A 27985-nucleotide genomic window follows, 5' to 3' on the forward strand; every position below is an offset into this window, starting at 1 on the left:
TCTTGTCTGTTTACAGACAGCAGGCTTGCAGGGGCAGAAATAATTTATTCTTCCAAGTCTCACAGAACACCCATTATCTTATTTGCTTTTCACAAGTAAAAACAACAATAGCATTTTGAACTTCGTTTGGGATCTTTTTTGCATCGATGAAATACTTAGATGGTACGAATCAAATAATGACGTGGCAGAAATTTCAGCCACAATAAAGAGGAAGCAATCTGAAACATGCTGCACTCCATATGTTCAAACAAAGCCTTCTAATACGTATGACTTTTTAGCTATGCAATACGGATAAGGGATGTTTTATAAATGACAATTTCTCTTAAAATTGATGCACTCTTCATCAGTTTCAACTCAGAAAAGTGGAAATAAGGTACATTAAGATAGATATATTTTTCATATTTTTACTGACACCTGGAAAGCTTAATTAAGTTGAAAGTCACCAACTTCAGCTGAAGATGTCGAGTGCTGGATGGTTAATTAGTTGCCTGTCTCATTGATTATCAACTTCAGCAGTACTTGATTATAAATGGTTGTAATGCTTGCCTTGCTTCGCAGCCTAATTAATGGGATATAGACTATTTAACAATTGTGTCTTGGTTTGATTATGAAGCTAAATACATACATTTTATTGCTAAATAAACATTCAAATACATAAGGAAAAATAAATTGAAGCACCGTGGTGATAACATGCAAATTTTGATTTTTCAGCGTAATACTGGGGAGAACTTCTCTAGAACTTGCAACAAGAAGTCTGTGCAGCCTGTCATGGGAACACCCTTGATTTCAGAGCACAGACCATCACAGCACTTCACAAACGCTCCGATAAACCAGCATTAAACAACGTGCAGATGAGCGAGCTGCAACACAACTTTCTGTGCTCTATCCAAAGCAGCACTTACTGGGAGCAGCGCCCACTTACTGGCCATGCACTGACCTGGAGCACAAACTCCCCTGCACACAAGCACCCGAAATGTTTCATGGCCCCAGTGCTGCACGACCCAGAGCCCTCGCAACAACCAGTGCCTAGGTGGCAGAAAGCAACACGCATTTCTGTCAGACCCTACCAAATCACGCAAACAGAAATAGTCTTACTTTCTGCTAGGGAGAGCATCAGCCAGCAATGCTCTGCCAGCCTGTTTACACACTTCGCTGTCACTAAAGGGTAATTCTGTTATTCCCCACATTTACAGTGCTATAATTATCAAAGTTTAATTGACCCTCTCCCCTTTTATTCCGTTTGGATGATCACCCTTGATTGCTGCTTAGCTGAAAGACCTTTATCCAAATAATAATGATCACCATCAACATCTTTTTCCATCAGCTAATGCTCAGCTGCATGAGATCAGGGCAGGAGGCAAAAGCAAGAGATTTAACCCCACCAGTCACAACTGGAAACTAATCGTTCCTCCAGCAACTCCTGCTGCTATTCTAAAGGAAGAAAATGCCCACAGAACTGTGGAGAAAAGGGATTTTTTTGTGTCTGTGCGAGGCAGTGTCAGGGGATGACAAGCTGACAGCGTCCACATGGATGCAGGTTTCTGCGTGCTTACGCCAGACTTTCCCCAGCAACTCAGGACAAACACAGCAGTAAATATGAGCTCCAACCCAAGATCTCAGAAGGTGTGCGAACTGTTTTACATGCAATGAATACATACATCATTATTTCTAGCTATGCACTGTAGCCCAGGATTGCAGCTCTCAGGCTGTGCAAAGGTGTCGTCTAAATCAAAGCCCAGAGATGGAGCCAGCCGACAGCCACGGGATGCAGTCAGCAGCAAACCCCAGCGCCCGACCTGGCAGCCTTCCTGCTGCATCTCTTACCTTCTCGTTCTTCTCAATGACCACATAAGAATTGCAAAACGAGGTCTCTTCCCAATAATGTTTAGATTTGCTAAGAAACATATAAGACATTGTACCTATAAAGCAATAGACTAAGCATCTCACTTTTTTCCATAAAACTTCATTCTTATTGGCAATAAAGAAGCATTTGGGGTCCATATTCTTCCTAATTTGATAGATGCTTGGAAAAGTAGGTATTTTTGTAACTCCCTGAGTGAGATTTAATTTCAATACGTACCTACTAATTTAAATGCAAAGAAGCTAAATTGAAAAGAGGCATCATATAAAATGCACAGGGGATCAATACACAGACAGATAGTCAGAACATCTGCTTATAAAAATGTCTGTGTATTCTCCGTTTTATTCAAAGTGCATCATGTTACCTCAGTAATTTTTCTTTGAGAAAGATGTAATTAAACTTGCCCAGATGGACTTGAGAGTTAAATAGAGAAAAAAATATAATGTACCTAATGATCTCCATGTAAAAAAAAATGAGTGAATTGCATTGATATTGTCTCTAACTTTATAAATTGTTAAATTATGACCTAGATCAGAGCCAGGTCACATCTAGCGAGGGCTTCGCTGCTGACAGATCAGGAGCATGAAATGGGTACAGACCCCTTGTGAGGCTGAGTCCAATCCTCTGCAATCACAGAAAAACTTGTCGTATAATCCCTACACAAGAATACATTACACATAATCACATACATTTTCTAACCTCTCCTCTACAGCAACGCACAGCTGAGTGATACCACAGAATCCCATTTGGTGTCTAAAAGAGTTCTGGTTTCAATTTAAATTAATTGTTGCTCACTTCAGATTTAATTGTTCTTATCCCAGTGCCCTCTTAGCTCTTCCCCTCTCTCTATTTTCCTAGTTTAAATGAACCTTTTTTCATCTCCAGCTCTCCAGATTGCTGTAGCAGTTCCTCGTCCTGGCTTGAACACCTCCCTAACACAGTCAGGACTGCACATAGTACCCCATCTAAGACAGTATCAAGGCGTGAGCTTTCCCCATTTCTGTTGGACGTCCCTCCCTGAAGCATGCTAGGACCCTGTTTCCTTTTTGACAGCCACATCACCTTGCTGGATCCAGGTCACGCGATGGCTACTGACAGGAGTAAATTACACTCAATTTTATTAAAAATATAATTCAGTCAAAGAAATTCCCAAAAGCCACTCATGAAACCGTTGTTCATCATATTGATGTACTGAAAAACACAATCTTGCTGGGCTCGCGGCCCCGGCGCACTGCAGCAATCACAGCTTCTGCCGTGGTGGTGGGTGCCCAGAGTTTTGTGAAGACCAGTGCACTCACAGCGCTAATCTCCGGTAATACATTTGCTCGGATGGAAAGGATATACGATAAATGCCAGTAAGTATTTAACCTTCAGTAGAAAACCCATGCTCACAGCTGGCACGCACGGCTCTGCGTGACTTCGTTCTAAACCATTTGAAAGTACAGGAGCTTTAAGTGTGCAACAAACCTCAAATAATTCAGAAAAAAAAAACCCTGAAGTATTAAGTATAAGTATCAGATCTCATCTGTATAAACCTTCTCCCGTGAACTTCAGTGACATCTTACTGACAGCCACAAAGCCAAGGGCTGTGTCACAGTGGAGAAGCGATGATCTTAATAGGAGTCTTTCAGTGCTTTATCTATTCCAAGTGCTGTGCAAACAGTAATTAGGCAGCCGGGTACAGAAATGCAAAGTGTTGCAGAACTGACCAAAATATAAATTAATTAATTATAGAACTGCAACAGATTAATCGCTTTCTAGCTACCCACTAAAATCAAAGCACTAGGCATGGGAACTACAGAGCACCAGGAAAAAAAAAAAAAAGCTGAACAAATTGAATTGCTGCATCATTTACAGAGGACCATCATTTAATATGTACTACTCTTCTTGGTTTAATTATTTATATTCAGACATGAAATTAGTAGAATTTCTTTTGTACATAACCTACATCTGTTTGGATAGAAGCTTGCATTTAAATTGGCCTGTGAATATTCATCTTTGTATGAATTTTGAATTTGTAACAGAGCTGGATGCCCAGATCTCATTGGAATTCAACGGGAGCTGGGAAAGAAATGTCCACATTTCTTGAAAAATCACCCTTCGTTTGATGTAGACTGCCATTACTGATTACGTTATTTTATGCTTCCTATTCATGTAGCAAATGTTCAGTGTTTAAACTAAGGCCTTGTATTATTCTGAAATTTCAAAGTCTAAAAATACAGTACTTTGTCAGTAAGACACCATGTGAATATGCAATATACAGTAAGTTTTCTTATACACAGATTTGCTCATTAAAGCCAGTTCTTTTCACAAGCTGCATTGATGTAAATTACCATCATTTTTGTGTAACAGTAGAACACACTTTTTTTATATATATATATATATATATAATTTTTTCCCAAGGAATTACATAACCATGCTCTAAATATTCTGCCCTGAACCACTGCTGAGCTATTTGGCTATGCTGTATCAGAATCTGACAAAAGGAGAAAGAATGTCAGGACAGGCATTTATGAGAATATTTTCTTATTAAAATACAGTTCTGAAAAAGTACATTGAAATTAAGCTCTGCAGAAATGTTTTTGTCTTCCTAACTTTTGCTCTCTTGTGCATATTTCTAGATTAGAAAATGGTATTTTCCAGTGGAAAATAGGTGAAACAATGCTTTTGTTTTGCTCCAATGAAAAATATGATAGAATTTGTTATTGAAAAACATGATGCTGTGCCTGGATCTGCAGAACGAAGCTGGGTGTTGCTGGGCCACCCCGACACCATCTGAGAGCCAGCCAGGAGCCCATAGCAAACGCTGCTATATCTAATTCTGGATACCCAGAGAGTGGTGAAACTCCAGCTTTTCATGTAACAGAGCATAGAACAGAAATTTCAGAGTGACCCATAAACCACCCTGGAGGCAATGAAGAAATTTGTCCGTGTTCAGCATCAGCGTCAATGTCTTGTCGAGCTGCCAGCTCTCCCGGCGCAGCCCACGCGATCTGCTGCAAAACCAGGGCCTCCGCAGGACGAAGCCATGCTAGCAAGTACAGTGTTTACTTATGAATTCAAATAAATAAATAAAACAAACACTCCATCCTGTATTTTGGCTTTCTGAAGCCACTTCCATCGGCCTGGTCGGAGCAGACAGAGCTGCCACAGCACCTTCCCTTTGACAAAACAAACTTCTGGAAACAGAAGCATCATTACAGAGCTGCAGGATGAATTTGTTTATTGAAGCTATTGTGTTTATAAGGTGCTTGCTAAGGAGAAAGGAGGGCCGGCCTTGCTTGTTTTGAGCAGAGATCTTTGTGTTTAAAGGGCAAGAACAAGCACAAGGGCAGAAACCAGAGCCTGCGAGGCTGGGGGCAGGCGAGCAAGCCAGGTGAGCAAAGGAAAAGCACTGCTCAAGAGCTGCCAGCCTGCTCCATCCTTCTGCCAAAACCCGTACGGATCTTCAGAGGTTAAGTAACATTATAAAATATGCATATGCACATTCACACGGGTAATGCGACTAGGACTGCAGCTCATTAACATGCAAATAAGACTTCAACAGTGAAACTCATTGCCACAGGAAGGTAATGAGGCAAAGAATTGCGTAAGAGTCACGCAAACATGGGAAGGCTCCGTTCAGGCCTGCGCGGCCTATCCCAGCCACCCCACTACAGGCCGTGGGCACCGCCATGCTGCTCCTCACGGCCTGTCCTGCCTCTCCGCCCACCCTCTGAACTTCAAAACTGTCACCATCACAACTGATACCTAAGGAATTTGACAGCCCTAACAAATCTGAGTTATCTGGGACCAAAGGAATAATTTGCAGTTGCTGCTTCCCAGAGCTGACACCTGAGGAAAAGACTCCTGAAAAGAAAACCAGAAACCCTGGTTTATACATCAGCTATCGAGTCAAAGCAAGCACGTTAGTTTTTATCAATGCATCTCCAAACAATGCAGAAAATTACCCAGAAAGACACAATCCCCAGTTGGGTGATGGATGAAAGGGGGCATCAAGCTCAGAAAGACCTTTAGCAATGCTGCCGCCTCTCCAAGTGCCAGATAGCTCCCAAAATTATGAGATTTGCACTTCTCCATAACTGGTTTAAGCTACGTCCTGGGATTGATCTAGCTTTCTTACCTTAGCCTGTTATCCTGCAGTGAATAACTAACGTCTGAGCCCCCAGCACATAAAATCAATAGCAGCATCCCTTGGAGTGCAGCAGCTCCAGCAGCTAGTAGCTGGTAGCTCCACAGCACGTTTGGGTACTCTGTGCCACAGATCTAACAGCTGTTTAATGACGCAAAAGAGAAGGGTTTGGAAGTTCTCGTGCCATTTTCAGGGAACAGATGTTAATTTTAGAAACACGCAGAAAGCCCAAGCGGCTGCTGGAGCCCTGCAGCAGTTCCCAATGTCCCTTGCCTCCACGGGGAGTTGGGACAGCGCAAAGCACAAAAAGCCCACCCTGAAACAACATTCACCTACTCTGGAACAGCACAAAAAGGTCTGTGGACAAACTGGAGGCTTTGAAAGAAAAAAAAAAAAAAAGGAGGCTTTGCAAGAAAAGGAAAAAACAGATGTAAAAGATGAAGACAACCCCTGAACACATTCTGCTGAAACTTTCATTTTGCTGACCTTAGACTTTATGTAACAGGTGCCTTAAATATGGAAATCATGGTACAAAACTATTCTGTATGCTTCTGTTTTTCCAAAATTTTTCTTATTTGCTTATAATAAAGGATCCTATTTTCTTTACTCCTGCAGCATAACTTCTAGAGGGTTACAGTTCCTGACACAGGGACGGCACTGCATTGCAGAATCTCTCTGCATCCAATTTTCTGCCAGCTCAGAAACTGTCATAGCACATTTAGGAAGACTTGGAACCAAATTTCAAAAATAGGGACCAATAAGTACCGGAATAAAAGTGGCTTTGTGTTCAGTAGAGCTAAGCAGAAGAAAGTAAACACTATTTAAGCAGCTTGTTGTTACCTAATGCTTAAAAAGTACCCTGACAACGTACACATATAAAATAGAAGAAAGCACAAGTTACTAAACAAAACTGAGCACTGAGCAACAGATAAATTAGAGCAATCAAAAACACCAAGGTGACAAACAGCAATTAAAATCTAACAGCCCCCACCCAGAACAAAACACATGTTAGTGAACCATGCCGACTGCACAGTTTGCAGGAGCAGAGGCACTCGCTTGGTGCGAGCTTTTCTGGTCCTTTGTAAATGTGAAGGGTCTTCAAGAACTGTTTTTGCTCCAGGAAAATGATATACTCAGAAATTTCATTTTGCTCAAAACAGTGCAACTCTCAGAAAAAAAAAAAAGTTAAATAAGGACAGTTACAGAAGATGGTTTTATTACTGAAATATGTTATTCTAATTATTTGTTAAATGGAGCAGGGTCTTAGCTATAACACTCCTCATAACACCATTTTAATGGGATTTAAAGCTATATTCCACGTAGGTTTAATTGAGCATTGAAACACTTAGCACTGAGCATGGGAAAACAACGTTTGTCAACAGCAACTCAGAACAGGAGATGGGCAGAGCAGAGCTCTGAAACACGGAGCTTTTGCTGTGCTGATACCAATCAGCAGGAGAAGCAGCTTGCTCAGAGCATCAGTGTGATCTGCGCAGCAACCTTTGGTAACACCAGACATGGAGCAAGGGCTTATTTTGCTGTTTTATCATTAGCATATAAAACGCAGTACGCTTTTGCCTCGGTGTGAAATACAGCAGCATCCTTGAAACAAAAGTTTTGAAATGACACTTTACCTGCAAGGCACACCATGAACGATTGCAGCACGAGCAGCTCCCATAGCAACCTCATCTTTAGCTTCCCAGGTCAGAGGAGACAAATTCAGGAACTGCAGGAGAGAATGGGTCCTCCTTGGAAATTTTAGGCAACCTTTATTCTGTAAAAGAGAAAAAAGAGATTGTAAGGAGATTTAGGATTGCTGCTCCTTCCATTTGTTGAAGGCTTACTTTTCTTTTCAGAGAAGTTGCATCTTAAAACCAAAAGAAAGTTTTTAAAACATTACATTTAAAATCATTCTGAGAAGTAGTAAGACTAAAGAGACTACATTGATCTGAAGAAGAGGAGAAGATGATTGTCAGGAGAGATGCACAGAAACTTGCAGAGGAAACCAAATCTGCAAAAGCAAGGCTCTATGTACGCTGGGCGCCAGCTCAGGATGATGATGTAGCCCCGGATCTGCATCTTTCACCAGGATGTGGTGAGATTTCTGCAGGCTCTCCATTTTCTCACCAGCAGACTTGCTCAGTGCCTCTCCAGGGTAATCTTACATGTAATTCATTAACTCTGTAAACTATGGTTAAGAAAAAAGCCATGAGAATTACTCTTGCTCCTCTCAACAAATGCCCTCCGTGGGTGAAAGATCACCTCTGCAAGGCAGTGCTCTCTAGGAAGCGTTCTCACCCTGCTCGGGAGAGGGGGATGTGTTTCCCTTCTCACTCCCATTCTCATTGCCCTGGAAATCTTTTTTTTTCTTTTTTTTTTTCTTTTTTTTCCTTAAAAAAAGGAAAACAACCTTTCAAACATCTCCAGGTGAAAAACAATCTTTTAATTGCAGTCTATATTACAATTTGTACGTAGTTAAAGTTTCCAAGCAGGCAATCTGAAGACACACTCTGCATATCACTGCAGCATATCCCCCCCCACTGAAATCCCAGGGTGAAAAAATGCCTCCTTTCATGAAAAAAAACAAACAACACCCTTTTCCAGCATAGGAATTTAAATATTAAAAAATAAATATATCAAGTCAGACACACATCGTTATAATTTATTCATATCACTGAGGGCTGGAAGTTAAGGGGCCTTCGTGCTTGCAAGACAAACTGCATGACTAATAGCATGTGAAGGGCCATCATTAGAGGTCTCCGCTTGCTTTTGTGAGGTAAAATTGATAGGATTCTTCTAATAAAGTCAGGTTCGATGCACTGAGAAGACTAAGAATCTATCTTCCGATCTGAAGATGCAATTTTGAAGGGGGTAGAGATTAATTGAATATATTTATCTGCTCTCATGCAGACTGATTAGGCTAGCTGGGGTTAGCAGGAAGGCCTAATCAATGGAAACTAATAACACCTTAAGTGAGTGATTAGAGCATTAATTATTAATTTTTGTAGGAAAATGTCATCATAGACCTTTATATTGATTTACAAAGTTAAACAGTTTCTCTGTGTTTGTAGCGATCTCGAGAAATGTATTTGTTTCCACTGCGGGGCCTGCACACACAGACAAGCACTGGCTTTACTCTCCGCACCAAATTCCGTTGGATATAATCGTACCCGGAGATTTCTGCCAAAGGCAAGGAGCTCTCGCTTTTACACTGATTTAAGTGAGACGGGAGATAAATCCTATATTCACCAGCAGCTGCTGAAATTCTTTCATGCTCTTGTTTCCCCACGTATTAGTACCATCAATAAGACCATCGTGTCACTTATAAAGCTCCTCTTCATTACACTGCTGTGCAATGCTTTACGGTTACTCTCCTCACTGCAATAAGCTACGTGGGACTGAAACAGAACAATCACTTACAGCCACCGATACCTAATTAAAAACACAAGAGGTACGGCACTTATCAACTTAACCTACTGCCAGGAACCCGGAGCAAGCGGCCGCAGACCTGCCCGCGAGCTGCCGGCCTACAGGAGGGCCGCAGCACCCCCTCCGCCCTGGGGGTTAATAGCAGCACCAAGCTTCCCGCCTGCAAACAGTGCCAGTAGGGGGAAAAAAAGCATTATATCTGCCTCTTGGTTAAAACACTTGCAATATAAAGCCCTGGATCTGCCCAAAGTCAAGCAAAATGCCCCTGTTTATTCCATGGGCTTTGAGGATGGAGATGAGGAATCACTCTTCAGGGAGGGCCGCAGAGACGGCAGTCCTCTTTGCAGTTTCCTGACACTCCCTTCTCACTTTTATTCCCTATTTTTCAATAGATTCAATAAAATTCTCAGTCTTCAACTCATTTCTCTTCCCTACTGCAACTTCTCTTAGCAGAGCTCCCCCTGGCCCACCAGCCCTTCGGGAGAAGGCTGGAATATTCTGCTTACAATTTTTCTACTTACAGCTTTTTCTTTTTTTTTCTTCTTCTACTCAGGAAATCATGCTTCTCTAAGCATTTTAAAAACTAATACAAGACATTTCAAAATTATTAATGTAAATTAGTTGTTAGCTTATAAGGGCATTAAAACCAGCAGGCTCTTTCTTTCCTACCATGATGATTTCACACAGTCATTGGGTCTTACTTTCAGCCAAAAATAAAAGCTACGTTAAAAATGTACCTTTTTAGTACTCAGAAGAGTTAATACTCAAGTCCGATGAAAAACCTGTAAGTCTTCCCTATCATTCAGCTATTCAATACATACTCCACAGAACCAGCAAGTATCAGAGGGTCATGGATGCCCTTTGAAGCAAAAAAAAATCAGATATTTGAACGGAAACAAATGCCTCTGATAGTAACAAATTGCCTGTCCACGGCAGCTGGACAGCCATTGGCATCTCCATCAGCGTTAATGGCTATAAGTGCGTGGAGTTTCCAAAGTCTATAGCCTGTAACAATTAGAATACATTCCTAGAAGAGGCTCTAGCATATTCAATTTTCTAAATATATGGAATAATACCACATCCTCTGGTCATTCCCAGGATTGCTACCACAGGATTACTGTTGAGGCTGAAGGGACACCAGCTCCCCAGAGCTAGGAGCAGCCTGCCAGGAGCAGCACTGGAAACCAGCACGGAGCCCTGCCTCTGCCCAGTATTCCCCAGCAAGAGCCCTGGCTTTTACTGATACATCTCATAACACACATAGCATGCCACGGAAAGTTTCCTGAAGAGAAACGATGCCTGTCCTATCATAAAAAAATAGTGAAAAGGAAATTAGATGATTACCATTACAAATATTTTCCTAGGGTTAAAATATGGTGGTATTCAAGATGCTGTTGCTTTTTCGTCTCTCATGATAGTTCCTTATTTCACATGTGAATGACTCCAATCTCAAAAATGTTTTCCTGTAAACATAGCTGCTATTCATATCAGTATGCCCATTGTTCAGAGCCGTGTAAAAATTGTTGAAACACGTTGATTTTTTTATGGCAACAACTTCAGGAAAGGCAACATTTGTGTATGAGCAAAAGATATATAATTGAACAGATCCTTCCCATTTCTAAATGTTTTCTGACTATAAAATCTCGGGGGGGGGGGGGGGGGGGGGGGGGGGGGGGGGGTTGCTCTGCTTCTAAAGTGCCTGGAATGGGCCTGAAAACTAGCAAAGTTTAATATTTTATTTCCAGAAGGGAGTGTGTGTAGTTTCAGCCCTGTTCAAGTTATTTTTTAAAAAGATGAAAATGAGATAGGGGTGCTGCAGTTTGGAAGTGCATCCCATTAGAAAGTATAATGCCAATACACAGGTGCAGATGTCTTTTTAACTTTACTTTATCCACTGCAAATTCTTTTGAAAGGCATCTTTGTTTGTAATTGGATTTTGACGGAGAAAAGTTGACTCTAAGAGCTCTGAGTGTAACTGGGTGGGAAAAATGGATGCATGCAGTGGGAATACTTGTCGTTAACTCCTCTGAGTGGGCATGGCTTTTTATCAGCAATTTCATGTGGGTTCTTAATGATTAGCACTTTTGAAAAAAATAAAATAGAAAAAAATAAGGCTAAGGTATATGAATATATTCAACATGTGAAAAATGACTTTTTGGCTGGAACTCCCTTTTCTCACTCTTTTGTAGCCTTTAGTAGAAGCGTAAAAGCTCAGTTTGGACTAAATGAACTCCCAGAATGATCCGAAGGAAAATTTGCAAAACATGTCTCAGACCCCTAAGCATTGCAGCAACAGCAAGAAACCTTAGCAATCATCTCACGTTTTCCTTCTGCACACCGGTGTGCTACACAGTGCCAATCCTGCTAAACTCCAAAATAAATCACTGTTAATGAAGCATGCTGCACATACAGACAGCAACAGGCATCTTTTAATCACCTAAACAAAGAAGAGCTAGAGGTAAGCACAAACCACTCTGAGCACGAGCGCGGGAGCTGTCAGGAGGTACAGCAGTGCCTGCCCCGTGATTCAGGGTGCAGAAACTTCCAAAGGATTACCTTTTTTTTTATTTTTTTTATTTTTTAAAACTGAAGTATAGTGTTGTAAAAATAACCTCGAGACTTGGGTGCAAAAGAGAGAGCAGAGCTATGGGTTGCCCCAACCGCTGTGGTGACAGACAGAGCCTGGGGCCACGCAGTTTCCCGGCAGCACCAAGCGTTGGAGATCCCAAGCAGACAGGCACACTCAGACGAGTGCAAGAGCGCCCACACTGAATGCATATTGCTGGTCAAGTCTCGAGAGACTAGTCTCAGCAAGACCCACGCACAAAGGCTGAATATAAAATCAAATTCATCTTGTCTAAACAAGAAAAAAAAAAAAGGTAGAAAATAAGTCATAGAAAGCCGAGATCAAAATAAATAAATAAAAAACTCACCAACCAACCCTTCCCACTGAAATAAAAATACCTCCTTCTAATAAAAACTTATAGCACCTATGTCCGCTAAAGACGTGTTTGCTTCGTGCTTTCCGTGTCTTATGAACAGAACTAAAATTGATCAGTGAACCTACACCAAAATGCTGTTTCCCATTTCCTTCCCTTCAAATCCACCAGCACCTTCCATAAGTTTCCTGGCTTCACAGACCCAGCAGTGCAGGAGAATAAGTTTTTTTTGACAACTCTTCATTTAAGCAGACAGAATTATCTGTTTATTTTTAAAAACAGACACGTACACAGACCCCGCTGCATGCAAGTCCACATGTGCTCACAGCCCTATTCTCAGCACAGGTGTTTCATCTATTTAATCACAGGAAATTTTGAGTTTAGAGTTCGCTGGAGTTACCAAAGGGCACGTATAACTGAGAAGTCATAGCTGGAGGGTAATTACTGGAAGCTCATTTTCACAGTGTGTCTGTCCTTGGTTTCATGTTTTCCAGCATTTTTGCTAATAGCAAGGATGGAAAAGGGGTGTGCTTATTCGGCCTGCTGGTGCCACAAAGATGAAGCAGATACCTGTGAGGATGTGAACGCAATTCAGGTTCACCTTGACCAACTGGACAAATTGCAGACCGAGACAGAAGGATGAAGTTGGGTAGGAGACAAGTGCACTGCGGTAAGCAGGATGCTGAGTCAAATAGCACAAACATGCCAGGGGGTAAGCAGCAAGGTGACAGCTCTGGACAGACCCACGCGTGGCTGGATGCCTGTGAACGATGCCACGTGGCTGCGAAAGCAGCAGAAACCCTGCCTGGGATGCACGAACCAGGCGTGCAGGTCCTCCTCATCTGCAACTCCCCGTTAGGTAGGAAACCTCCAGCACTGACAGGTCTCAGAGGCAGAACTGCCCCCAGGTTTGGTGCTGCCTGGCGAGGAAGGTTTGCCCCAAGCAGAAGCATGCAAAGGAGAATGCCACAAAGGCGTGAAGGTCTGCAAAACACATCCTGCAAATAGGAAGCGAATGGAGCTGCTTAGCATAAAACATATTGAAGAGAAAAATGCTAATGGTACTAAAATCTGTAAAAGACTGCTGGAAATAGAAGAAGAAAACGTTCTCATGTGCAAAAGGGATGCAACAAGAATCAATATGCACAAGGGATTAAGGTTTAGACTTTAAGAATTTTGGTAATGTTAGGGCCAGCTCAAGCACAGCAATGGGCTGAGTAGGGTGCAGAATATCCATTGCTGATGTTCCTTAACAATCTGTAAGATAAACTTATGAATGATGTAGATCTTGGGGACAGACACAGTATGTATTTTGCCTTCAGAGACACCAGTATCTGGAAGGGGAGAATTCCAGTCCGGGGCCCTGAGCCTCTGACTCTTCCAAGTCACCGTCGGGAGACGGCACAGGCTCACTTTAACAGATGCAGCCAGTGACCTACAAAATTGAGTGTCCCAAAATAGAAGGCGCCTTAAAGATGTGTCTGCAAAAGTCCAAGTCTTCACAGTAAGACTGTTTTTTTCATGTACACATCTCCCTGATTTTTTTCAGCACTCAGGACACCGTTCTTTTCTGCTGTGGGAGCTGCTGTTATGAGTCCTGAGATTAATGTTGGCCTTCCAAAAGCGGCCCTTTTGCATCGACAAAAGAAAAGGGAATTCAAAAGGACGTCTGGGGGAGATGAAGGGTAGCGGGAGCGTGCCAGTGGCATCTCTCACCGAGCTCTCCTCGAGTCACAGCACGTCTGTCAGATCCTGATCCATCTCAAGCTTCCTTGCTGAAATTATCCCTTCTGGAGTTGTGCTTATACACAATTCATATATTATGAAATATATATAGGCGCATTGTGCCTGATAAAACAAATGACACACACACCATGTTTCTGAGACGTGCTTATGATGAATGGGAATGAAACGCTTCAGAAAATTAATTATCTAAAAAAAAAGAATGAGAAGAGCAATGTCACTTGTTACATTTTGTTTCTTCCTTTGGGCATTCATTCCCACTCACGCGATAGAGATTTCATTTCACTCTATCACGGAAGCTACAGCACCTCAACAGATGCAAGTTCCCAACTCACTCCTGTCGTTTGTATCTGTCAGGCTCGTCGGGGCGCGCTGTGCCTGAGCCTTCAGCTCCCAGGTAGGCGCCTGCCAAAGCTCAGCTGTCACCTGGGGAAGGTGACAAGGCGTGGGGAAGCAGTACAGTTATACAAACACTTGCCAGACCTAGCCAGGCCACTCACGGGTGCTTGTACACGGCAATCGGATTACATCAACTGGACTCTGACAGTAAACGTAGTGCTAACCACGTTAGCAAAGATCACTGAAGAAATAACTCAGTAATCGGCCACTGCAGCGAATCGTGACCTCTAGCATTTAAATACAGCTTCTGCTGCCTTGCCAGGACATCAGTGCTCCTCAGCTCCTGCTGATGCTGTATCCCCAGGGAGCTGGCTGCTGGGCAGCTCTGCCAGGCATGGGGCAGAGGGAAGCCCTCCCCACTCACACAGCAGAAGGTGCAGACAGACACCCATCACTGCCACCACCCCTTTCCCACCAGCTACCTTACAAACTCTCAGAAGTTATATGCCTCCTGTCCTTATGCAGAGATGCATAACGTGGCTTGCATGTTGTTTAGGAACTCTGGATTATACTAAAACAGACAATAATTCAGACACTCTCAACATTTTACTGTGCTACAGCATTCCTGTACACCCCTAGCATGAGCAGCAGCAACGTTACAGATGCAATGATCCATGCCCAACGCTGGTGTTCCCAGCTGCACAGCACCTCCGTCCCCTGCTGCTCCAGCCAACCAGAGTGCAAATCACCACTGAAGAAAAAAAATGACAGTAATTAAAGCCTTTTAATTACTACCTACTAACTACCACACATGACGCTCTTAGAGCCCTCGCTATTTGTCCCTTGCCCCCGCGCATTGCCCTGTAAAACCTGAATCATTTGTAAGCACAAATCACTTCAAGCTAAGGAGATCTGGGACTAAAGGCAAGCCTAAATTAAAGCTATCAGTGTTAATTAGGGGTCACTTTGTATTGTTCAGCCTTTTCCATGGAAGTGATATACCAAAACCACCCACCAGGTGAACAGGCAGTACCGTTCCTGGACAGTGCCTCACTCAGTGACCTTGCAGCTCACCAACCTAAAAACCCCTCCTGACCTCATGCAGGGTAAGATTTTCAACGCAGGATTCGGCAAGTTCAAAAGGAATGGCTATCTTCTGCACCCAAGGAATAAATAATCAGCTCTGCATAGGATGCCAGCTTTAGGGATGGCAACGCTTTGGTTTTATACCTCGAAGAGCAGAAGAAACTTGGCTTTGTAGTCAGCAAGTCCAGCTCATCTCTCCTGGCCACATCAGTACAAGTGGTACGAAGCCTATGACACATTCAGCTTTTGTTGCTGATAGCAGAAGACTGCGGGTGAGAGACCTGAGAGCTGCACAGCCTCCTCGTGGTCCCTCCGCAGCTTCCAGGAGAGAACGGGGACGCTCTGCCCAGCTCCGGGATGTAGCACCACAAAGATACACTGGTAGGCCAAGTGAGGTGTTCACCTCCATCTGACTTTTTATCATAAATTTCCCAAGGGAATAAGGGTTAATTTATTACTACCTCAGCTAGACAGAACATTGCCCCGAAGAAACAGGGCTCAGGGGACTCCGCCTGACAATGAAAAGCTTTTTATCCCTAGGTGACTGCGCCGCGGTAATGAATCAAGGCAGTCACTCTCTGAACAAAGACAGACAAGTAACGTTCAAAGTTAAATCCAAGCATATTGTTCACTTTTGAATGAGTCCACTTCAAAATAGACTTTATAAGAGAGCATAATCTGGTCTAGAACATAAAAAACAATGTAAAAATATTAAAAGATCTTTCTATGATGTTTCTAAAATCAGCATCTTAATGACATCTTATTTTTGACTTCTGGAGCTTGTAGAATAATCTATTTTATTTTAAAAACTAAAAAACCCTGTGTCTGTAGGAATTCCAGGAGGGGAATCAAGCACACTGGACATGCACACACAATGAGGCGTGCTTTGCCTGGCGTGCCGCCCACCTGATTGCTTGGGGTGCTTTTTACAATATCAAATCCCGGTGATTTTATTTCCATGTTTCCAAACGCAGTGCTGATGCCCCTGCCCTGTGTGTTTGGGCTGCTCTCAGCGGTTCCCATCAGCGCATGGCTGCAGCCTATTTTCAGTGCTCAATTTCTCACCATGGTTGCGTAAGAAGGCACAGTTCATGGTGCAAAGCCAAATGCTCGGCTGTTTATACGAAATTAAGGAACCCATGCAAGGAGGTAATACAGAAAAATATGTGTATTTAGAATTCCAACCAATTTTCCTCCTGGTACCAGTGCGGTATTCCTAGCAGTGAGGACCACATGCAGGATGTCCAGCAAAGGCACAGCGCCCCTGTTGCATGCCCTTTAGGGCTTTTCTTACTGCAGAAATAAATGGTGGTGCCACCATTTCCCTTTGAAATCTAAAGATGCTTCTGAGTCAAAACCTTGTCTGTGGTATTTTGATATCAAATAGTCTGCTTTTACACCTAAACATGTTTGTTTCTAAATAAAATAAGAGCAAATCCCCCAAACCAACCAACCAAGCATCCAAGAGAAGACAACTGAAGGCTGGAAGGAGCCATTTGCCGCAGTGGCACTACCATCTGGGAGCAGCTCGGGAAGCAGAGATTCAAGAACCATGACTGAGCCCTGGGCGACTTGCCATCAGGTAAAGGGAGAGCAGCAGAGCTCGGCCGCTGGGCGAGCTGACCCTCCCCAGAGCTGGCCCAGGCACTGGCAGCCCCAGCCCAGCCAAGCAACACGAGGTGGCTCCGACGACACCTTCGTGTAATCGCTGCTGTTAGTTGGTACACTCCGTAACACAATCCTTTTGCTCTGATTTAATTACTAAACATAAAAGGAAATAAACTTCAGAATGAAAACAACGAAATTGCACTGCATGTAATTTATGGGAGCTATTCTTCAGCTGAATGCCATAAAACCCTGCATGTTTATGATACCCTATTAGAGGGCTGAAAACACGCTTGCATTTGCCTATATTGACTATGCAGATTATGTGATATTACTGCCTTTTTCTGCCTCTGCTATTTTTCATAGAAGCAGTGTATTTGTTTAAAGACATCCTTGCACTAAGTATTGGCTGCTGCTAGGAAAAAAAAATATACTGGCTGCATGCTCCCTCGTAGCCACAGGCTATCAAGCTGGGAAGCGGCGAGCAGCTGGCGGAGGTACACAGAGGAAGAGGGCATTGCACATGGTTTTGTTCTCAATCTGGAATATCAATTACTGAGGAAGCAACCCCACGGCCAGACAAAACAAGAACCATCTCCGCAGCGGATAAGTATGTCAAATGATCTGAGCTGCGTGGCATTTCAGGAATGGCGGGATGGTAGCATGAGGATTTATTGAGATATCACATTAATCCCCTGGTTTTCTTGTCATAAGAAACAGATGAAAGGAAATAAGGTTTGCAAACTTGACTGGAGCATTGATTTATGTATAACAGCTTCAAAACACATGGACAGAAAAGCATGTTCCTGTTATCCTCAGCTTAGGGCTCTGTGCAGCCTTCACTCCGCAGCAGAAGAGCTGGGGATTGTGCCTGCCGGCAGCAGGGCTGGCTCCTGGCTCCTCTCCTGAGCTGCTTTCCCCTTCCCCAGCCACCAAACAGCCCTGGAGGAGCTGTCCTCAGCTGTGCTCCTCGCCTGGGGACAGAGCACAGCACCAAGGGGAGGACCCATGAGAAAAGCAAGGGGCTGGGGGGTGTCGAGACCAGGTTTCAATGCATACACAACAGTTTTTGACGCTGAAGACGTCTCTAGTGTAGAGATTTTCAAGCCATTCCCTGAACAGCAGATTCTTCTTCCACCTTGCACAGATGGAGTCAGAATGAAAAACAGGATGAATTCACACCAAATTTAGCCTATTCTCTGAAGAGGTGGCAAGAGTTCATCTCTTGCCAGCTTGCAGATAGTCCCAACTATCTATTGATTTAAATATAAGCCGTATATCCTAGTGCTGCAGTCACAACATTCCTTTTTACTGCCTATTAAACCCTCTTTTAATATCTCCTCAAGCACTAATTGTCAACGTTTCAACCTTCATCTACGCCTTATCTTTACGTGCCAACTCTTTGCCAGCCGCAGTCAATATCTTCCACTTCTTGTTTTGCATAGATGGATCTGTCAACGCAAATTTAATACACTCAATATTTGACATAACTTCTTAGGGGTTTCTGGGACAACTTCTCTTAACACATCTTGAATTGAAAATAATTAGTTCAAAAAACCAAGGAGGAGTATGAAATTAGAAAACTAAGACTGAGAAAGACATGAAAAACATGTCTGAGGAAAAATATCATCTACTTTAGCTTCATAGACTGGAAGTTAGGAATCCATCTTGCTGAAACTGTCATCTTAATCATTGCCCTGGATCACTTCTGAAGGGAGAGACAGATCCCTCAAAGCTCAGCCTACTGTTTAAGGCTTTTCCTATTTAGCCTTTTCAGAATACTACCATAACACCAGGACTGAAAGCAGGATGAAAAACAAGGGTAACAGCTCAGGGATGTTATTTTGGTTTTCCGGCCTGCAACCAAGAGTCCTAACGCATGGCTTCAGTTCTGTCCTTCAAGGAGTCCTTCTGGAGAATGACATCTGGCACTGTGTCATAGCCCCTTGGCAAGCCTCAGCAAGGCGAGCAGTCCCTCGGCGACCTGGGGATGTCGATGTGTAAGAGAGCAGAACAGCCACAGCACCAGAGGCAAAACCACCCCTACAGCTGGTGGGAGACATCGAAAACAACAAGAGCCAGCTCAGAGGGGTGGGTTGGGCAAGGAGGACAGACGCGGATTTCATTAGGGCTCTCCTCTGCCACACAATTAAAGTGATCTTTGGAATAGCTAGATAAGAATTTAGTGCACACGATAAAACTTAAACTGTACAATTTCAGTTACAACAGTAGTATGTTAATTTATCTCCTGTTAAGACAGTTAAAACAATGACAAGTGGCCATAACCAGAGAGCAGAAATAGCCCATTTTACGGCCCGACTTACAGATCGTTGCTGTAATAGGAGCCTATTAGCTCCAATGGCTTTGGATAAGACCACACTGGAAATAAAAATGGTGCTGGACAAGAAATACTGCAATGTGATAAATACCCGCATCATAGACCCTGTCAGTTACATCAGTTCTATGTATAGGATAACTTGTGAGAAACTATTTACGTTATAAACCTTCACCAAAATTTAACAAGGAGCCCTTAATCATTTTTCTTTAATTAAAGCAACTGCTAAAGGCACAACCATTACATTCCCCGGTATTTTACAACAACCATATTGCCAAGGGAAACACTATGAAATACCCAAAGTGAGCTAGAAGTTGCAGATAAAACAGGAGAAAGATAAATATTTCAATCAAAGCGATGCTTGTAAGAGAACTCGCTCAATGGCACGACGTGAGCCAGACTCCGGGTGGCAGGAGATAAGCCAAGATACAGCTCAGGCTCACGGAGATGTTATAAGCAATGCACATATGCTGATTTTAGCCTCCACAGTGGAAGGATGAGTGCAAGAAAGCTGTAGTTTCCCTGAAAATATGAGACAGAAGGCAAAGTACCAGAGCTGATAGTTTCAAACACAGCGGGAAAAATCCTATTTCTTTTTTTTTTAATCACTATGCATGAGAAAAAATCAGAATAAAGGCACAGCAGGCACTGCTATTGAGTGCTAATCACAAGACTGAATTGCTTTGAGTTTGGAGATATAAAAATATTTAATTTCAGCTTATAAAGTTACTATTTTTAAATGTCCCTCGGTTTATCTGTCTGTGCCTTCTGTCTGCTCACTTCTGCAGAACTTCTCAAGCCAAGCACTCCTCAGACTTTTAAGGCTTGTAAGAATATTAAACTCTGTACAAAGAGCAATTAATACTACTGAGCTCTGCCTTCTTTTAAACTCAGATGGGAAATTACTGCTGTTTATGACGAACACGACTGTGGGTTCCTTTCACGTCTTCATTCACAGAAACATTCAGCTAAGAAGTTCAGAAAAACAATTTAAAAAAATCCACACAGAGGATAATATCAATGAGGATATTTAAAAAATCAGGCAACTCCTGAGCTGCAGTTTAAATTTATCACAAAGACTACCACCAGGAAAATCTTCTCCTGCGTGGAAGCGACGCTGATGTTTTGCGCTGTGACAAGGAGCGCGCTGGCTCCAAGCGGGGACCGAAGCGCGATGCTGCCCACAGTGCTGCTCGCCACCAGCACGCACTGCTAAAGAGTGCACGTACCAGACGGGGAAAGGAACTGAATTCATGGTGGCATTAAATACTTACGCATACTTGCACTGGGGGAGAGGTGGCTAACCTAAAATGCTGACCTTCCAATCAGTGCAGAAGTATTTAAATATACTCAAACAACAACAAAACCAGCAACTGGCATGCTCGTATAAAATAGAAGAGCCAGGTTCATCTCCTAAGCTCACATCATTAAACAGCATTAATGTGTGCTCATTAACAACTCTAGCAAGCTATATTCCCTGACAGAGTACTCCTTCCTTGCAGGAAGGAATCACGTCACAGCTGGGACAGGACTGCATGAGCCGTGCAAGTTATTGCAACACTTCTCCCTCTAGTGTCTTCCTTTGGCCTACATTTCTATGGAACGAGTTTAAATATGATAAATGATAAGAATTTCACCCTTGGCTGGGAATTCAAATTATCATATTGATTAGCTTTGCCACATATAATGGAAAATATTCGCAAAATTGGCAGGCTTTAAAGAATAAAAGTGGTCGCCTTGCAGATGCAGAACAGCAAGGCAGAGCAGAGCTAACCGAGTGGCAAAAACAACTTTCTTCTAACCAAGGAATAAAATCCCAACCTCAGATTATTCTACTGCAATACTTTGAGTATTGACCCATTTCCTGTGCGAAACGTGCCCTCAAATCTCATAGACAAAAAGTCAATTCCGCCGATTTCATTTTCTGAACCACAAGTGCATTTGTTAGGGACAAATTTTATTAGAGAGGAATCTCCAAGTAGCCTGGGAACAGGAGGTGCACAAGCAGGGAGAATTCAGAATGGCTAAACATTCGGTGGGATGTAAAGAACATTAGCTTTGTACAGCGTAACTGAACTCAAAAACCACTTAATTTTCCCCATCTGATAGGCACTGGCATCATACAGGGATAGTGGGGAAAAGCGGATGCCTTTCCCACAGCCGTCACTTGCAGCAAAGAAATGTGCAAAGCTGCGAAAGAAAAATAAGCCTTTTCTTGGGGGATATCCTCCTAGCAGCACCCAGTCAGCTCCCAAAAAACACGGTGCCAAGGAGAATATAGGTTCTGTTCCAGATGGAACGTCTGTGTAGAAGCAACTTGAAATCCAAAATCTTATGTTTCCACCATGAAATGGGAAAGTGCAGTTTTTTTCTGACCCCTCCAGTAAATCTAAGGGTGTACTGCAGCCTGAGGACGGAGCGAATAATAAAGACTAGATGACTTCTAAACACATCAACATTTGGAACATGAAGCCAGTGGTTATGTTGGGCTTTTCAGCCACATTTCCCTTTACTTCTCTTTGAAGGACATCTTTCCTGCTGCCCCCAGGGCTGGAACGTGGCACGGAGGGCACGGGGCTGCACATACGGCAGGGGCAGGACGTGCAGGCTGTGCTCTGCACTGTTTCAGACCGACCCTCAACAGCAACACAAAATTCCTCACAACCAAAATTTTAGCTGATTAAATACAAATGGGAAATCTCCTTATTGCCTCCCTCAACGTCAGCCTCCAACAACTCATTAAACTTAACTGTACAAAACTTTGGAGAAAGGAAATAGCTAATATATGTTGCTTACATGATGCTGAACTGCTGTAATACACAGAGCACATTAAATTTGACATCCTGGGAAAATGAAAATCTATACTCAGGTGTGCATAACTCAGCAAATTGATGAAAAACTTAATTCAAAAAAATTATATCTTTAGCTATGATGGAATGTAAGAAAATATACCTCAACCCTGAGATTTTAAGACCAAATATTTTTTTCTGTCTCCAGCTAAGACAATTTATTTACTTGTCATCCTGTTGATTCATTCCTAAGAAATATCATATGCATATATAGAGGAAATAGATTTTTTTTTTTTTATTTCTAGTAGTATAAAAAATGTTTCAAGCTGTCCACAGACTTGGAACAGGGGAGGCAGCGTGTGATGGATTAGTGAGCAGAGTGCAGGTGAAATGGTCAAACTTGCATGCCAAAGACAATTTATCATGGGACTTCCACAGCTCTGCAGCACCTCTCTCTCACATGGCTCTTAGCCGTACACTGTTTGCAGTATTTGCTTTATCAATATTTTTCACTGCAAACTACGTCCTCTTTTCAAAATCAAAGGGCTGCTCAAGTCATTTTTTCTTTCCCAGTTTCTCTCGGTGCTTGCTCACCCCCGCCTGTCCTCTGGGCACTCCCAAGGATCCAGTGTAACGTTTTCACCCATCCCCATGCAGGATGGATTCTCCACGCGTCTCCCAAGAATGGTCATAGCCAATAAAAAGCAGTAATTAGACAGGGCCAAAATTAATTCATAGTGATTTTGATGACTTGCCTTAAATGTTACGTGTCATTTTGTGACAAGAATATGTCATTATGCTTACATATAACTTAGCACATGTAATATCTAGGGAACACGTTGAAATAAACAGCAGTTAAGTGGTGCCTAATATCAAGTACGGAGATCAGTCTGTAGATTTCTTGTGGGAGCATTACACTAAACCCTAATATTGATGTAAGGTTAAAATATATTCTAAATCAATTGATATTTAAAGCTGCATCACTGTTAGTGTGTCTGGGTAATGCAAAAACCTTGTTAACCCTCATGTATGGATATTTAACTTGAAAACGTTACCTCAATTTGATACTAGGAGAAGACATTTAGTATTATCAGCAGTCTTTTAGGCTACTAAAAACAGCCATATAGCGTATTTTCATCTTGAATAGCATGGACTGGAACTCAACACATAAACTAACCAACTTCTGTTATTTTCAGTGGAACACGTTAACACCAGCAGAGAACCTAACTCTATAGGGAACACAATAGTTCTGGGAAAAAAGGAAATAATTTTCTCTATTTCATTACGTTTTGTCTTGATTCTTCATTTAGATCACAAGAGTTCAGCTTTGCCTGGAAAGGTTAACCCTGACATAGCTGTAACCATAAAGGAGAAAATGCTGTGGCTCAGGCAATGGAAAGCCATGAGGGAAGGGCCAGTCTTAGTGGTTATCAGCACAGAAAGGGGCAGATGGTTTGGTTTCATTCTTTCTGCCCTCTCTTGTTCCACCCATCCCTTTCCCTGTGATGAGCTGGGGGCAGCGAGGATGCTCACTGCCCTCAGCTGCCCCATCAGTCACTCCTTCTGCCACTCGTTTGCCCCTGGTACCTTTGATTTCTCCTCGGGGGAACAGCAGCCTACCTGCGGTTCTTGCTGATCCAGAGGGGGCTGGAAGGACTCAGAGGAGGAACGACTTCATTGTGCCACCCCAGTTTTCTTTCAGGGTCCCCAGCTATTTGCTATTTTCCCTCCCTGGCTGCGTTTGAGATCTGCAGCACACCCTACCTCCTCTGCTGCTTCACGTGGTGTTTACACTTCCCAGCCTCTGAAGAGGGTTTAAATTATTTCCTGTTTCTTCAGTCTGGGATGTGGTCACCCGGCTGTCTCCGATGCTTCCACTCCAGTAAATACCATTATGGTTTAATGACCCTCTACCATCCCTCTCTTGAGGGCAGATAGTGAGTCCGCACGCACGGAGACAGCTAAAGATACACAGCTTCATCAAATCTCCTCAAATCCATAATTTATACACAGGGAAAATCACCAGCCATCTAACCTGATTAGGTTCTCATGCCCCGCTTGCAGGAGACAGAGATATTTCGAGAACTATTCGTAAAAATCAGTGAGAGGTGAACCAGGCACCTGCCTTATAAAGGGGACTGTACCTGAAACAATCAGATGAGCCTTGAGGTGCTCGGGAATCTCAGAGCCGTGCCTAAATGTCTTTCTGTGGAAGAGCTAATATGGTGTGGAGCCTTTTGCTCTGTAACACAAACCTGATTTTATTAACTTTTTTTTTAAATTCAGTATTGAAAACATATCTCAAGCATTTTAGAAACAAATCCTTCGCTTTGAGGACGACTGGACCAAATGCTGAACTTCATAATTTAAGGCCTACAACAAACTCATCATTATGAAGGTACCATGATTCATTGGTGAAGCCAGGTCTCCTGCCCTTTTAACTAAGGATAGAAGCTTTGTGTGTAAACCAGAAACTGCATTTGTCAGGATAAGAAGATACGTGAAACTTTGCATGTTTAAATATACACACTGCGCTTGCAGTGTTTTTAAAATCAATACTGCTTGAGCTCCACAGTTCATGTCATTTTCAACTCAATTCATAACATTTTTTCAACACACAAGAACATATTATTGCAGCTGAATACAGAATACCGTACATTTGACTTACTTTGTACTATGCTCTTAAAGACATAATCTTGCATGAAAGGGAAAGCCCTGCAATATTGCTAGCACCTGTGCAAGGCACGCTGCTGATTCTGCACAGCTCAGCAACTCTCCTGTCGCCTTCCCTCCAATGTCATTTCTGAACGCTCCCAGACAGTTGTGGGACTTGGCATTAACTGCAACTGCAGTTGCTCCATTTTACTTGAACAAAGAATTAGAAAACTCTTTGTAGGCTTTATCCGGTCTTTCACACATTAGACCAGTTCTGTCCCACGAACAACTTGCAGGTGACTACATCAGACAGTCTCAAGTCAATGTTCCTGATAGAAATCTAGGTCTGTGTATTAGCTTCATCCCATATTTCACGCTATAGCCCATAAAGATGAAAACTGCAGAAAACCAAGTTTTATAACACCTGCTATCACAAATGCAACATCTGACACATCCACTCAAATTTAGTTATTGACTAGTATCTCATAGTCCAGAAGATCTGAAAGGGAATAGTTTTATCATCACTACAGCTAACTAGTAGCCTTGCTTAGTATTAACCTTGCATACAGCAACCAGAGACATTTTGTTAACTACCTGCAACACTGAGACACTGCTTGGGCTCCGATTCCTCAGCTGGGAGTCGGAAGCCCAAGGTGTGGTGCAAAGAAAGGTCTCCGCTCAACACATCTACCTACCTATGGCCAATGCAGTCATGATCTGTGCACAGAGATGTCCTTGTTTGTTAGGACCCCACTTTTCCCTTATAGCCATAAGGGTAAGTTGCCATGCCAAACCTACTTTGGGTATGTAATTTCATGCCATGTACTGAAATCTACCAAGCAAATAACTCCACAGAAAAAAAGCAAAGATCAGTACCATCCTAGTACCCTTCCAGGCTGAACATTGCCACTTACTACAAAACACTATTTTTTTTTTAGCTTATGCAGAGATTTTATTAACATGCTTAGGCATCAACAGCAGCTAAATGCGACTTTTAAATCTCTCTTCGTGCTACGAACTACTCAAGTTCCATAATCATTCATACAGTAACTTACCGGTGCATGTGACAGCTGTTCCCAAATTCCTCCCCGTGGTCTTACACTTGATATTTTTCCACGTCCAGCACATCTTCCCTCCTCAGCATGAAGCTGTTTCTCTATTTGACCACAGTCCTCTTAGACGTCTACTGCCTTATTTACATTTCTTTTGCAGAGCACTTGAATTTCATTCCCCTGATATAGGGTTTCCTTCTGGCAAGCCTTAAATTTGTCTTCTTTAGTCCGTTTGCCAACTGCCTGGGCTAGTCAGCTTCTGTAAATTCTGCCATCTCCTTTAAAGTCTACAACACTGCATTTTATACCTTGCTATAAGACATACTTTATTTCTTTGGTATCCTTCTGACACTACCCTTTCAACATTAAATCACTGGTTTTCCCTACCCAAAACCAGGTTGATACTGGTGCAGCCCGTGGCTTTATAGGCAAAACTACTTTATAGGTTCCTTGAGAATACGTATCTTTTAATTGTAGTGAAACAGAGCTCTAACAAAGGCTTTCTGTGCAATAAATACAGGCAGGGCTTACCTGTGATTTACAGCTTGCCTCCTACCATACAATAAAGCTGTCTGGTGCGCCATCAGAACTATTAACTAAGCAGCATTGAGCTGAACATTCAAAAATCCTCTGATTCATTTGTTCAAAGCCAAATGTATGATGTCGAAGTCAATACATAAAATTGCAGCTAAGGAATTAACAGCTTACAGAAATCAAAGATCCCTGTCACCTCCACACTCCGCACAGCAGAGCCCGGGTAGCTGAAGGTATGCTTTGCTTTAACACGGATATACATTTCTTAGGGAAAAAGACTGCAGTAAAATAGGGCAGATCTTGCATCAGTGCTTTCTCTTAGCTGAGTCCTTCAGCTCATTTATTGATACTTTGAAACCCAAAAGCAATAGGACTTTCATTCAGCTCATAAAAACTTAACTATTTCATGGTTCAGCGTTATTCCATATAAGCTTAATCAGAAGTGACATCAAAAGTAAACTAAAGCAAAGCAAACTTGAAACGATATCTGTCGCTGGACAGTAAAAGATTCAAATGATGTACAATAAAGCCTTTAAAGCATACAGAAAACACTGCTTCCCTATTACGTTCCTCAGTAGCTCAAGAGTACCAGTGATTACTCCGTGCATTCTTTAAAGAAACCTCTCGTTAAATCATTTTTACTTCGAGTACAAAACCGATCATTTCACACTTCATTCCACCTGTTGGGTGCTCCCACCCAACTCTCTCCCCTTCTCAATTTCTGCACCTGTAGAAGAAGAGCACCAGCACGACGAACCCCACACCAGGCATCGGAGACGTGTGACCGCTCACTGGAGACGACAGAGCTTTACGCAATGAATGCTGAAGCATTCACTGAACTCCAGGCCTGTAAAAGCATTTTCTTTCAGGAAAAAGGAGCCGTGTGCCTACATCACACTCACATTTCCATACTTTGCCTAATTTGGTGTCTCGCTCTATGTAAGAGCAGACAAGCCACTCCTTCGCTGGATCTTGCCATGCTGCCAGCAAGAGCAGTTGTGGTCTTGTTGCTAACAGCACTGCTGTCACCGGGTTTCTCTCCCAATTCCTCATTGTCCCTAGCACACTTTTATGCAGTTTCAGATCCAACCCAAACTGGCTTTCAAATGTGCTTGTACGTGCTGGGTTTGCTAAGAGCTTTGTGAGCCACCATGTGCCCAGCACATGGAGCACTGTTGAGGGATTCAACTGGTGTTTTCAATAAAGCCAGGCTGTTTTACAAGGGGCTTGCAACTGCTTTACTCCAAGGTTTTCAATCATCTTTAAACTTTTTCCTCCACACACAATAGCACAAGGCTACAACAATTCACTATTTTTGTTCTTTAGCTAACTAGGAAGGGAGGAGATACTACCCTATAGCTCATTCTAGCATCAAAACCAACTTGGATTCCCTGTTGAAAGTAAAGCAAGGTGAAGTGATGGATAGAAAAAGAGTATTCAGAACTCAAACTATTTATAGTGGCAAAATGATACCAGTAATTCTGCT

The 27985-nt window shown here is 42.6% G+C and overlaps 1 protein-coding gene across 8 annotated transcripts in view; it reads right to left on the reverse strand.

Annotated features, from left to right (window-relative positions):
- LOC106036755 (contactin-4) overlaps positions 1-27985 on the reverse strand; it is a 300476-nt gene that overhangs the window by 140350 nt on the left and 132141 nt on the right. For all 8 annotated transcript variants that reach the window (XM_048068607.2, XM_048068576.2, XM_067002911.1 and 5 more), the window contains one exon: positions 7628-7767. In XM_048068607.2, the coding sequence (XP_047924564.1) occupies positions 7628-7682 (55 nt within the window). In that variant the 5' untranslated portion in view covers positions 7683-7767. The remainder of the gene's footprint in view (positions 1-7627; positions 7768-27985) is intronic.

The sequence above is a fragment of the Anser cygnoides genome, chromosome 10 (assembly GCF_040182565.1).
Source record: "Anser cygnoides isolate HZ-2024a breed goose chromosome 10, Taihu_goose_T2T_genome, whole genome shotgun sequence".
NCBI lineage: Eukaryota > Metazoa > Chordata > Aves > Anseriformes > Anatidae > Anser > Anser cygnoides.